The 14,023-nt window shown below is 28.9% G+C and overlaps 1 protein-coding gene across 3 annotated transcripts in view; it reads right to left on the bottom strand.

Annotated features, from left to right (window-relative positions):
• Positions 1-14,023, bottom strand: part of LOC129983808 (protein split ends-like) — a 146,671-nt gene that overhangs the window by 88,790 nt on the left and 43,858 nt on the right. For 2 of the 3 annotated variants that reach the window (XM_056093449.1, XM_056093447.1), the window contains 2 exons: positions 12,912-13,178; positions 11,136-11,192 (listed from right to left, as the gene is read on the bottom strand). In XM_056093449.1, coding sequence (XP_055949424.1) covers positions 11,136-11,192; positions 12,912-13,178 — 324 coding nt within the window. The remainder of the gene's footprint in view (positions 1-11,135; positions 11,193-12,911; positions 13,179-14,023) is intronic. The other variant, XM_056093450.1, reaches the window with a different exon arrangement.

Below are 14,023 nucleotides of genomic sequence, written 5' to 3'. Positions count from 1 at the left end.
TTATTTTTTTAAATAAACAGTAATTAGCGGATTCTTTTTTGTTAAACAACGTAAGATTCTAAACTACTTTGCCACTATTTTTCTTTATTTCTCTTATTTTAATTTCTTTTGATGATATTTTTATTGGCTTTAAAGTAGTGTTGAAATATACTTAAAACTCAGTTTAACAAAAATAACCTTTCTAATATTTTAACATTTGTGGACAGAATTAACAATATTAAAGTAACAAACATTAATAACTTGAGGAGAAAATTGATTATCGATGTCTTTTATCCCTTTGCACTCGGATATCTTCTCCGGGGTACCATTCAAGATGGAGTATTATTTTGACGTTTTATTTTATTTTTTAATTTTGAATGTTAAAAAGAAATATCTACACGGTGGTAAAACGAAGTAGATTAATTTTTTCGAGCGTTATCATCTGATTCAGTGAATATTCTAATTTAAATTAAGAGTAAACAATAAAGATTTTAGATGGCAAAAGGTTTTTTTTTATATAATACTAGGGCTGCGTAATCTTTCCCATATCCATTAAGGTCATTTGGAATATCGCGAGAATTAAACGAAACAGCGAATTAGGGGATTAATTAAGCTATCATTAAATTAAATACAAACTGAGGGATGTGTATTTACGAAATAAAAATGGATATGAAAATTCAGCCTTTTCTGTCAATAAATAAAGTTTTATTTTATTACTAGCCGCCTTTGGCGACCAGCCGGTTCGCCAATCTTAATGCTTGTTAAAATTTTAATAGTTAAATATTTTATGTGATTCCTACTTTAATAGCTTCTTCATTAAAATATTTCAAAATTTCAAATTTCAATTCACTCATAATATTATAAAGACATTCAGTCATAACGTAATCTGTATCTCTCTAATTTTCTGTTAGCTCCCGTAGAATTTATGCTTTACATTAAATTAAAGTGTAAATGATTAATCTGCAATTAATATAATAATATTTTTTTACTGAAACAAAGCATTTTTTAATAATATGATTACTGATAATAGAGTCACTGAGCGTTTATGGACACTAAAGAATATCTTTCTTAATTTATGTATTATCTCAAGAATTTGTCGACAAAATTTTCTCAGATTCATCATGAACAGATCGATTCATTAACAATGTTTCATTTTAAATGCATCAAACACTAAGAAAATAAAATGAATCGTTTAAAATAATCGGTCGAAAACAGGTTTTAAAAAACTACTTAAAAAACGATGTACTTAAAACTATAAGCATATACAAAAAATATATAACTCACATAAATACAATTTACTTACAAAAGCATGCAGCTAACCTAAAAATAATTTAAATCGTCCGTTGATAATGGTTGTCATGGCAACAGTCGGAACAGAATGCGCATGCGTGAATTTTCTTCGCCAATTACGGGAACGCAAATGCGTGAATTTTCTTCGCCAATTACGGGAACGCAAATGCGTGAATTTTTCTACGCCAGTTGGGGTAACGCTATGCAGATTATACATTTTTAATTTCTTTTATTCTGCGTTATTTTAATTCAAAAGTACTTCAGAATGAATCTGAAACATGGATTAATTAACAATCTTTAATTTTAAATGCATCAAACATTAAGAAAATAAAACAGAATCGTTTGAAATAATCCGCCGAAAAACGTTAACCCTAGCCTCCTTTCTGTTGGGAGGAAGAAAAAAAAACTGAACTCTTACTCATTTGGCGGTGGGGAAAATGGAAGATTTTTTTGGCGGGAAAGTTAGTTTTTAATTAATAATTAAAATTTCAAAAAAAGGAACCCCAAGTGCACATTCCCGACCTCTAAGGTATACATGTACCGAATTTGATAGCTGTATGTCAAATGGCCTTGCCTGTAGAGCGCCAACACACACACATACACACACATTGAGCTTTATTATAAGTATAGATAATCAAAACATAAATTAAGAGTCGTGATTAGTATTATAGATACATGCATGTTCCACACCTACTAAACAGGGCAGAATTCAACCTTTTTTATTTTTATTTTATTTTATGGAGATATGGAAATACATAGGTATGTCCCTTTTTAAGCAATGGCAAGACTCTGAACTACTCTATAGCTACATTTTTTATATTTCTCTAATATTTTTACAAATTATTTAACATTTTTCTAATGGCATCAAGTAGTGATTTAACGTTGCCAAAAAAGTTGAACTTTTCCTGTCTCTGTCTGAGCGATTAACTTTTTCGAGCAAATGAAACAGGAGTTCAACGACAGCAACAGCTTCTGACTATGAGAAAGTAACCAAAATTTTGCCTGTTTTCTAATAATCTCGGAGAAAGTTATCCCAGAAAATAAAAACGACAGCAACAGCTTCTGACTATGAGAAAGTAACCAAAATTTTGCCTGTTTTCTAATAATCTCAGAGAAAGTTATCCCAGAAAATAAATATATTTCCGCACTATCTTAAAATTCAAACTTTTTCCTTTTACACCATGCCAATTAAATTTTTGCTCATTTTTTTCCAACTGTTTTTTTTTTAAAATTAATTTAGCACAGACGATTCTGGGATAAGAAATTTATAGGTATTCCTTCGCTGTGGTGCACCGTTAAGGTTTTGAACTACTCGATATGATAAAAAGTTTTTAAATAACAAATTAATTTATTTCCAATTTTTTATTGATGAAAAATTAATGGTTTAATTAGTCCTTCAAGCTTTTCTTATACTTCAGATTTGTAAACAACACTTGCAGTATTAATATAACAAATGATTTTAACTTATGGGGAAAAATACTTATCGTTGGTTTTAAAATTGCACATTTCAACTGATCTTCTAATTAAAAAAAATTAGATGACGATAAAAGGAATTTGCATATTAAAATAATTTATGCAAAATTTTATGTTTAAAATGTTACATATGGAAGGATTTTAATCCAGCGCAGTAAGATTATATCATCTAGTTTATTATTTTGCGTTATTTTAAAATCAACCTAACAATTACTAAAAATTATTCATTGGTAAATGCTTTCCTGATTTTATTTTTCACTTATAGCCCCTTTATACACGAGTTTATTATGCAAGACACAATTACTTTTTAAATTTTGTAAGAGTTTAAAAAAATAACTGCAAATAAGCCAAACAGAGAACTGCGGTACAATGTGTTCACTGTAAATTTCCCCAACAAAATTTTATATATATATATGTTATGATATTTTAAAATCTAATTAAAATCTTAATTTCCAAATTTTTATCTTAATTTAATCCATATTAACTTCAACCTAAAACGTTCTCTTATTCATTTAATTAATTCTGCACGCGCTCAATAAAAATGCTTACTTCTGCAAGGTCTCACGCTCCGAGGGAAGGAATAAAAATAAACCTTAACGCTTAGCAAATTCTTTTACAGATACCTATATTTCCTTTTCCTAAGTCTACACGAGTCAAAGAAATCCCTATCAAAATTTCATTAAAAAATCACCGTGGGAAAATTTTCTGGCTCTTTTGCATTTGTATCACGATGTGAACGGACGTCAGTTTCATCATCGCTTCTTCTACATAATATGCCTCCTGGATGAAATAAATCGATGATAAAAATTCAAAAGTGTCTTCTCTTCTCAGCCACGAAACTGCTAAAAGTATGTTACTAAAAGTACATATTATATATATATATATATATATATATATATATACACACACACACATATATATACACATTATGCTACTAAAAGTACATCTATACATTACTGTTTTCATCGGTTATCATTAATTAACAAAAACCATTCCTGGATTCTGTTTTATGTTATTTGTATAGCTTTTCCATAAAAAGACGCTAATACATTTAACCATGTAATCATTAAAACTTTCAATCGTGTGTGCAAATAAAGCGAACGACTCAGAAACACAGAATATGCTGTTTTTACCTTTTCATTACCAGATATGAGTAAGCAAAGTAATTTATTTTATGTTTCCTCGTACGAAAAGCTTTTCCTAATAAATATTATTCTCAAGGTAAGTGAGTAAGAGCATTTCGATTTAAGATTTTTTTTTTTCCCTCTTAATTTGCCACACAATTTAAAATTTATGTTAACAAAAAAAAGTTAAAGGCAATACATTTAGTTATGAATAAACATTCAAAATGATTTCATGATCTATAAACAAACTGAACTATAAAATGATATAGCCAATACAAAATGCACCAATGTGTGAACTTCAAAACGTTTTATTATATTTATCGTCAACATAATGCCTTTTCCAATTTGACGGATTAAATTAAAGAATTAAGAACATAGAAAAGAAAAATTAAGAACTATATTTTTTTTCACACAATAACACTGTTTAATTATAAGTGATTTTTTTTTTTTTTTTTTTTTGCTAATCAATTATTGATACAAACGTGTAAATTACCTTTTTTCTTGTTTTCCAAAATTAAATATATAGTTTCTAAACAAATGAATACAAACAAATGAACAAATAACTAATAGTTTTTGAACAATTATAAGCTTATACTAACACATTTTTTAAAATGGTTAACATTTCATAACAGACATTAATTGTGTTCCATTTTTGTAAGTAAAGAGACCTTTAAATGAATTAAAACTCATAAGTCTAAAACAACGAATTAAAAAAAAAAAAAACACCCTAAAATTATTTGATGCTTTCTTAATATTAAAAAATTTACATTTTACATAAAAACTTTTGTAAACCTTTTCTACTTTATCCTATTCCTAAAAATACAAAACAAAATAAATATTTTGGATCGAAAAAAAATTTCAAAAAGGTCCAAATAGAGAGATTTTTAAAGAGACAAATTTAGATATAAAGCAAACATCAGATAATTTTTAAATATATATTTGCGTTTTAATACTAGAGAATATGGGACTCCTCGGTTTATAAATAACTACAACGAACCATTCCTCTTCGATAAGTGTTGGCAACAATTCTTTGAACCCTAAGTTAAATATAAAAGACATTATAAAATTCTTAGTATCATCGTTCTATCTACACAGTAGATTTATAATGGCAAACAGCAATTGTTGATATTTTTTTTACATCAATTATATCCGTTCGTTCTATTCTTATTGAAGACAGTTCAGTAGACGACAAGGATTTTTTTTTTCACCTATCCCCATATGTTTTAACCAAAGCAGTGGATTTTTATTTTAATTGCTGTAGGGCACAATGGACTTTAACATAAGCAGAAATGAAGATTTCCTTTATTGTTTCATCATCAAAATTTAGGTTCACATTCAATTAAAATAGTATTATAAAATGTACTGTTCAATAAAATGAATATTTGAAGGCCTAAAACAGATAAATAAACTTTAATGGCTTTCTCAAAACTTTGTTCCAATTCGATTTAAATATCTGTGATATGTTCCGGGTGTGAATATCTTTGAAATGTTCCAAATTAAATGTCCATTTTTGAGGAAATCCCATAATATTGATTATAAAAATTTCTGTTAAATATTTAAAAAAAAAAAACTTAGTATACTTAAGGTTTTTTTTTCATTCTTTTAGGAAGTTAAAAGTCTATTTTAGTTCAGAAAAATACAAATTTATGAACATTCGACGCAAGTGGCTAACCAGTTTCGCTCCATATTAATTTATACAGGATAATAAGAAAAATATAGAAAAAATTAAATCACATGAAATATTTTGAGATTTTTTTTAATTTGAAAAAAAATAATATATTCCACTTTGAAGAGTTTTTAAAAATATTTTAAATTCTTATATTTTAACACATACGCATAAAAACTTCATAATTCTAACTGAATAATTTGCAAAAATGCATAAGACGTCTACCGTCTCCTATTAAGAAACGCATTCAAACGATGTTTCACTACTATAAAGATCATTTTAATCATAATTCCCAAAAATTTAGGAATGCTAATCAACTGATATGAAAATTTAAACCTTCGAGATAGTTCATTTTTTATGGTGAAGCGTGAAGATTAACAATCTGGTTCTAATTAACACCCAACCTTTCAAAACCCAAAAGGGGGGAGGGGTACGGAAGATTCCGGGCTTATTTAAATTAAAGAATTTTCAAATATTTCTTAAATATAAAGGTATACAAACAAAACCATTTGCGTATTCTAATTTTCTAATTAATTGAACAAATTCATATAAAAGCTAGAAATTCAGATGATTGATGCAATTATTATACAGTTATTACAATAACATGTTCATGAGGATTTTACAAACTAAATTACTACAGCGAATTTTAGTCTGCTTACTAAGGCTTTTAAAAGGTCTTCAAGTGACAAAAATTGTCAAAATCGAGAGAATCGACCATTTTTTACTACAGACAGCATGCTATACGATGCAAATTATAATAATAATAAATACTATACAATAAGATACGATTGTTATTGTATAGTATTTAATGCACTTTGATATCAAATAAAATCATGATACTCAAAATTGGCTCAAATTAAAATACTCTAGTTTTCAATAAACTGCATCGAAAACTAGAAATAAAATCAATGATACTTCCATCCTAAAAAATATTACGTTTATTAAACCTAAAAAAATAGATGGTAGCTTTTGCACATACAGCTTCCTTAATTTTGTCTCCAATTTAAGCCAAACATTTTCTAAAATGGCGATTCGTTCAACAAAATGGTTTATAAAACGGCAAGAATAAAATTCTGTTCAAGATAGGGTTCAAGGTCTTTGCATATTTACAAACGCATCTTCAGAAAATTTCTATAAAAAATGCTAAACGATAAACGTACGGCTGCAAATCATAGTGAAGATGAATATTAGTCATATCTGATCATGCTACAAGAAGTATGAGAACGTGAACGAATTTTCCGGCTCTCTTATCTGCTTTAAGAAACTAATGCTCACTGATACTCATTTGAAGAAATCAACTGCTTATTAAAAATAATCAGAATTTCGGTTCAAATGAATTTTGCAGATCAGTTTCAGAGTAGGAAATAATGAAAAAATTAACACAAAACTTAATTTTATTTACATGAATCAAGATACGAATGAAAGAGTACCTAGTAAGTATTTATTTAAAGGCAATTAATTCTAAAAACTGAATCATGTAAAACTGCAACATAATCTCAAATTATACAACACATTAATGTTATACACAAACATACAAGCATATTATAAAAAATACAGTTAAATTTTCAGTAGTGTAGTTAAATAATTTTTAAAAATTTAGTTAATTAGTTTTCATCAAAATCGATTCACCGTTTCTACACTGCTGCAGCAAATGTAAGATCAAATTTTGAAAACTCGTATAATACCTTAAATTTTCTCAAAAAGAAAGAAAAATTCGATACATTTCGAAAAAGAATCGAATTAGACTCCTTTGAAATGGTTCGGTTTTGTAGTAATAGTAAATTTAGAAAAGCATACTTTCGATATTGAAAAAGCGAAATGGTAAAACTGTTGAATGTTCTTTTATTTATTTAATTGTTACGGTTGCTGAGAGGTGTGCATAAAATTATGTATTAAAAATTAATGTATTTATTTAAATTTTAGCTCCTACATATATTTATTTGAAACGTCTCATTTAAGCAACTACTTAACTCTTTCAACTCTGCCACGCCATTGTGCATAACAAGGTACCAAAAAAAAAAAAAAAAAAAAAAAAGACAATCCTACACCGGAAAAGGAAGCAGCAGGGAGAAAAGTACAACAAACATCCTTCGTTTAACTTGCACGTGACCCTTTTTGGGAACAAAGGAAATACGCTTTTGTAAACCTGCATGAAAGATTGCTACTTAACGGTACTCTGAACGATCTTTTTTCTCCGTCGTCCACTGAAAATATTTAATTATATTATCAAATTTTATAAGTAAAATCAGAAAATATTTAACGATTTATCCCGTGAATTGATGAATTTATCAATACAATTAATATTTCTACTCTATTTTCAAAAAAAAAAAAAAAAAACGATTATTTCGAAAAGTAACATATTTATCTAATGAATTGGGTATCTCGCTAATTCAGAACAATTTCATCAGAACTCGATACATTGTACATTAAATACATTGTAATAAATAATGTACATTACATACATTGTACATTAAATTATAAAATCTAAATGTTAGTACAATATATAAATTGAATCCTGAATTATGAGCATTAGTCCGTTATATATTTTCACCAAGAAATCACCGGTTTACTATTAGATTTGATTTTTTTTTCTTTATTTTTGTGGACGAGTTGGCTTAGCTATATATTGGTAATAAGTATTAATTAGTTCATAAAATGTGCAAATTGCTTTAGAAATGGTTAAATTTGATTTCCTAATTTCTCCAGTCACTATTTACTCATAGCATACAATGTGCAGAGATTTTAAATGGAGTCCATGAATTCAAGAGTTCTTTGACCTCTTACATCACTTTTTCTGAAAGTAAGTGATATTACGAAAACAACTTCATAACCTGGATGTTAATTTGATTTTCCTATTAAAATGGTCCTCTGACAGTTTCATTGACTTTAATATGAGATACGTCAAAGAGATAGGGGCACTGAAGGAAAAAATATTTTGAACATTATTACACCAAAAATTAAAATTTTCAAATCTAACAAACGGAAATTAAATTTTCTATCCATTTTCAATTTTCTCGACCATTCAACTGAGAAGACTTATAAAACGTCGAGGAAACTTGGGCTGATATAGTTGTTATAATAATTGAAAAACAAAAGTAATTATAAACGAATTACAATTTTCACGAACTATATCAAAAATTTTCACCAACTATCATAGTCACGATTCTATAACAGAAAAAATAATTCTTTAATGATCTGGATGTATTCTAATTCTAATCAAATCCCCCCCTCTCTCGTAAGCATACCTAAATATTCAATATCTAAAGATTTAAAAGGTTTACAGAATTGCGACGTCAAAGGTACAGGTATATCAAAACAAAACCAAACACGTTTGAAAAGGGGAAAGAAAGAAGTCATTTTCCACGCATTTTGCCCGCAGGAGTCCCAACACGTCTCGTGCAAGCGATTCACGTTTCAAGAGTTCATTGCCCCGTAGAAGGAGCGAAATGCACTTTTGAAAAGAAAAAGAAAGAAACGTCCAACCAACCAGAGGTGGCCTACTTCCGATACGCCGCCTCCTTACCCTTTGTCCACTTTCAATAAAAGTTTGCGAAATACTGAGTGAAAAAGGGGCAAACGTCAAGAAATTGCGCAAACGCTCTCTTTTCACTGTTACCGAATCAACATGACTCACAGGGGAATGGTGACATCGCCTGGGACACATGACAAAGCTCACTAACAAACACGATATGAAAATAACACGCTTATAAATAGATATATTTATATCAGAAAATACTGGAACACATTTTTTTTTCAGTAACATACCTTTTTAAGATAAATTTATAATCATTAAAAAGTCTCAGTCCGAGTCTTGCAACAGCTAACAACCTTTTTATATATTCCTTTGCATTAAATTCAAAGGAAGGTTTTAACAACGGATATAATATAAGTCTTTTATATATTTTGTTTTCAAACCTCATTTCCGTAATCACACAATTAATCACATTTTTTAAATCCAGCGCAAAGCGAATTATGATTGTTCCTAGAAATTAATATAACGATTGTTTGTGGAAAAGAAACGATTTATTCAGCATCATCTAAATCATAATGCCTTCAAAAATCATATAGGAGTTGTTTTTTGCTATACTTTAACATTTACCCAGAAGAATGTATAATAATATTAATATTTCTTATGCACTTTATAGTGTTAAATAATGTCGCTTATTGAGAACATTTACACAACTAAATGTAATACAAACCTGATCTTTTCTTTTTAAAAGAAAGATGAAAAAAACACTAATTTAACTTACTTCATTGATGTCTTCATATTACCAAAGAGAAGTAAATCCACCAGGTTACCTGAGATTGTTCAGCTCCAGTTAGGAACTGGTATATTGTTCAGCTCCAGTTAGGAACTGGTATATCCAAAGAATCGTAGTATTATCCAAGGGTGAAGTGTACATCCATTATAAATAAGGAATATTCCACAAGGTTGGTAGTACACACGCGAAATGAATTTTATCACTTGATAAAGTAATCCAGGGGAGTAGGTAATCCAAAATCGAAATTATCCAGCGGTTTATCCTATGAGCGTGAACACATATATCCAGGTATACAAATCCGTTTAGCACTCACTGTGTGTTGTTTTCACTTTATCGCGCATCATACACATAAATCTCTCCACAACACATGCAGAAGATATTTATTCTACCCATAAGGGCGATGTATGTATGAGCAGCAGAACTTAATAATCCACAAAATACAAAATGAACATAACGTGTAATCCTAAAAAAGGAATTACTTTCTACAAAGATTAAATGAACAAAATAAAAAAAAATCCAAAACAAACTGAAAAATAATAAAAACATAATAGTTTACTCAAAGGGAAAAACCGTTCCAAATAATCAGGTATGTTAGAAGTATATCCATCCTATATCTCCCAAGTTGCAAATACCAAGTTATTTATTCAGATACAAAATTATAATTCTGAAGTTAATAATTTTTATATTTACATCGCAATTTTAATTAACAAACGTGTCCAATACCCATGAATATAAAATATATTAACACATAACTGAAAATGTTTGATTAAGTTCGAATTAAATCTGCAACTCTGGAGACACAGAACTGGAAAACAAAACGGAACATAACAATGCAAAAAAAAAAAAAAAATAACAAAATAATCAATTTGCTTTAAAACAAAGTATTGTTACTGGCAAATTTAAGAAGCATCAAGTATTTTACTCTTAGTCCCATTTCATGTTCACTTAAGAACGATACTGAATTATACCAAGCGATTTAATAAGATGAAAAGAAACTGAGAGTATAAATATTTAAGTTGAATGCACACAAATGACAAGCAGATAACTCAAATAAGAACATGCCTTTTATTTTCCAATTTTTTTCTCTTTATAATAAAGAAAAAAAAGTTTTAAATTACTGAAAATTATATTAGTTAAAAATAAATAAAGTACATATTTTATATTAATAAAGAAATATCACTAAAAAATTAATACATTTAAAAAATACGCATGTGCTTTGAATACCAACAAATACATTTTTTTATAACACAAAACAAGATTCGTTTTATATATAATGCACTATTCGGAATTGTCCGATAACAAACATCAAAATAAAATGTTAAAAATAAATCATTGGCTTACTTCTTGTTACTTCTACTTCCTGAAGTGACCAATTTATAAGAACGTCCAGAACAGAAACTAATGCAAGAAAACAGCCTAGTTACAGAAATTCAGTTTTGAATGTTAGGCTAAGATAAAAGCAGGCAGATCGGAGCGTACAGAACTATTTATTTACAGATGATTGCTGCGAAAGATAAAGTTTTAGCTGTCTGCTTTATGAGAGGTACATTTAAAGAATGCCCAGTCAAAATACACAGTCGCCCTTTGATAGCACGCCCCTTTAAAGGACAGCAGGAAACTGACGTTTCAATTCGGAGTGGCGCGGTATGCAAGTAAAATAAATAAACTTAATAACTAATAAGCGAGCAGCGACATTTAGTATAAACTGTTTTACGAAATTCTTTTTTTAAGTAATTTTTGTAGCTGACATGAAGAGTTGGGGCAGAATAGTTATTTACGATTCACATGAGAATGGAAAAGTTTGTAAAAATTTCCAAACTAAAAGATCACTTGCAAACAAAACAAGTATTTTCATCTTTTAATTCGTTAGTTTAAATGATAGTTTTAGAAATTTTTAATAAAATAAATGTCCTGGATTGAAATATGAAAATCAAGACAGCAACAAGGATGTCCTCTCTAATCGTATCTCCGCAAATTATTTCTAAGCCGTCAGAAATAAGCATACACATCCAGCTGGAAAAATGCTCTAAATGACCTAAAGTAAGTTGTTTATTTCAATATAATTTCAAAAAAATATATATATCATATCTGAATTCTATAACCGTCACCAATTCTTATTAATCATATCTAGCAAAATATTTTTTAAACATTAACATTCAAAACAAACGAAAATCCGCTCTTTTGTGATTAAAATCGATCGAGTTAAAGCAACTCTCTATATTTAAAACCATTTCTAGAGGCCGCTTAGATGGAAGATCCGTCGACCGCGCACAGCACTTTTTCGATGTGGCTCATTCATTGGACTGGCATAATAGAATTTCAAGATTCATGGGTTCATAAATTTTGATCACAAGACTTTTCTTTCCGTTTAAAATCTCAGTGTGTCAAGAATATTTTATTAAATATGATTAAAAAAAACTTGGGTACTAATTAAAAATTTCAATTTTTGTAATCTGATGATATAAATTACCAGCAGAAGTTTGAATTCTGAAGAATCTGTCTTCCCTTTTTGTTAATCCATTATAGTATGAACAGTAAATATTTTATACACTTATTATACTTATAACAAAATATCGATGCCAAACACAGATGTAGGGGAGTATTTCCAATAAACATAAAATTTTTACACCGCGATATATTTGCACGAATGCTCAATAGATTAGAGACAGCAAGATCCGTTTCTTTATAGCCAAATTTTAACTTTTTTTTCGGTTAACAAAAACAGCAAAAAACAAAACTCAATGTCTTCTACTTATTAACCTATCGCCCTGTTTAAGCGAAATATATATAATATTATCTTTATATCTCTCAAATTATTAAGGAATTCCTCCACCCCTATTTCCTCTCTTCCCTTAATTAAATTGTTCTCAAATCGTGTTTTATACCATGGATCGTAATCATAACAAAATACTAAAAGTATACCTGGTTTCCTTCTAGTGAAGTGATATCGAAGGTCGACTGTGCAAAAGGGAAGGAAAGGACTATTTTAGCGAACAAGAAAGATTGATTATTGTTAAGCGAAAACGGAAGCATGGATTAAGACAACTGTTATTTTAAGAAAAACTGGAATGATAGGAAACAGAAAGATACAAGACAAAACAGGTACTTCGAACTTACCCATAACGTGGTGTGCGACCGGCAGTATAGGGCGCTGGTGCCGGTCGCACTAGAGCATCATCTCTCTCGTGGATGTAAATGGCCGAAGATGATGTGCTAGAAGCAGGAGGTTGATAATAGTCTGTTTTTAAAGTCCGATCGTCGATTTTGTTATCCGCATTGTGTGCCTTGGAAGCTGACTTGATATCAATGAATGCAACTGTTGCGCAGAATCCACTTTCTTCTTCCTTTTGGGGTAGAATTTTCACACTCTGGACTTTACCATACCTGAAACACCAACGAGCAATTCTAGTATTTTACTTAAGACATTGGAAATAAAGAACAAACCTTTCTCTATATCTACTATCCAAGCATAAAATTCTCATATATGATAGGGAAATCCAAAATGATTGAATACTTACATACAAAAAATTATTATTGGCATATGTACTTATATGATAATGACAAATATAAAATAATGAGAAAATCTCTTCCATCTGCTATATCATTTTGTCAGAAATTTGGGAAAAGTAAATCGTTCTTTAAAAACATTACCGGACATGGCATAGAAGAAAAAATATTCTCCAAGAATTTTTTCTTTCAAAAGTATGATGGATTTTTGAAAATTAAAAGCAATATACGATTCACGCATATGTACATCAGCTTCTGCCATAACCGAATTTCAGAAGTTATCGATCAGAAATGAGTAAGTATCCCTTGAAATAGCTTTTATAACTCAGATTATTTTCGAGTTGAAAAAAAATAAAATTTTTGAAGACGATTTTTCATTTAGTTCTTGATATACAGTAATTCCAAAATCTTGTGCTTCTTGATTAGATTTTCGACTAATTAGAATTTTGATTTTATTGAAGAAAAAAATTTCCTTTTCAGTTATCAGTCTTCCAAAAGCAACTGTAAAGAGTTCTGACGGGGGAAAAAAAAAAAGTAAAAAGCATTTGTCAGTGACTGAGAATTTCACGTGCTATTAAATTAATCGTATTTTTAAAATCAAAAAGTAGGAAGAAGAGAGCTTTATTTTAAGAGTATTTTTAAAATGCTGTGAAATAAGAAATTATTATGATTTTTTAGACTCTAATAACTTAGTAGAAGATAAGAAGAAAAAAAAATAGTCT

The sequence above is a fragment of the Argiope bruennichi genome, chromosome 9 (genome assembly GCF_947563725.1).
Source record: "Argiope bruennichi chromosome 9, qqArgBrue1.1, whole genome shotgun sequence".
NCBI classification, from domain to species: domain Eukaryota; kingdom Metazoa; phylum Arthropoda; class Arachnida; order Araneae; family Araneidae; genus Argiope; species Argiope bruennichi.
The sequence above is the reverse complement of the archived record's forward strand: the minus strand, read 5'-3'. Positions and strand labels throughout refer to the sequence as shown.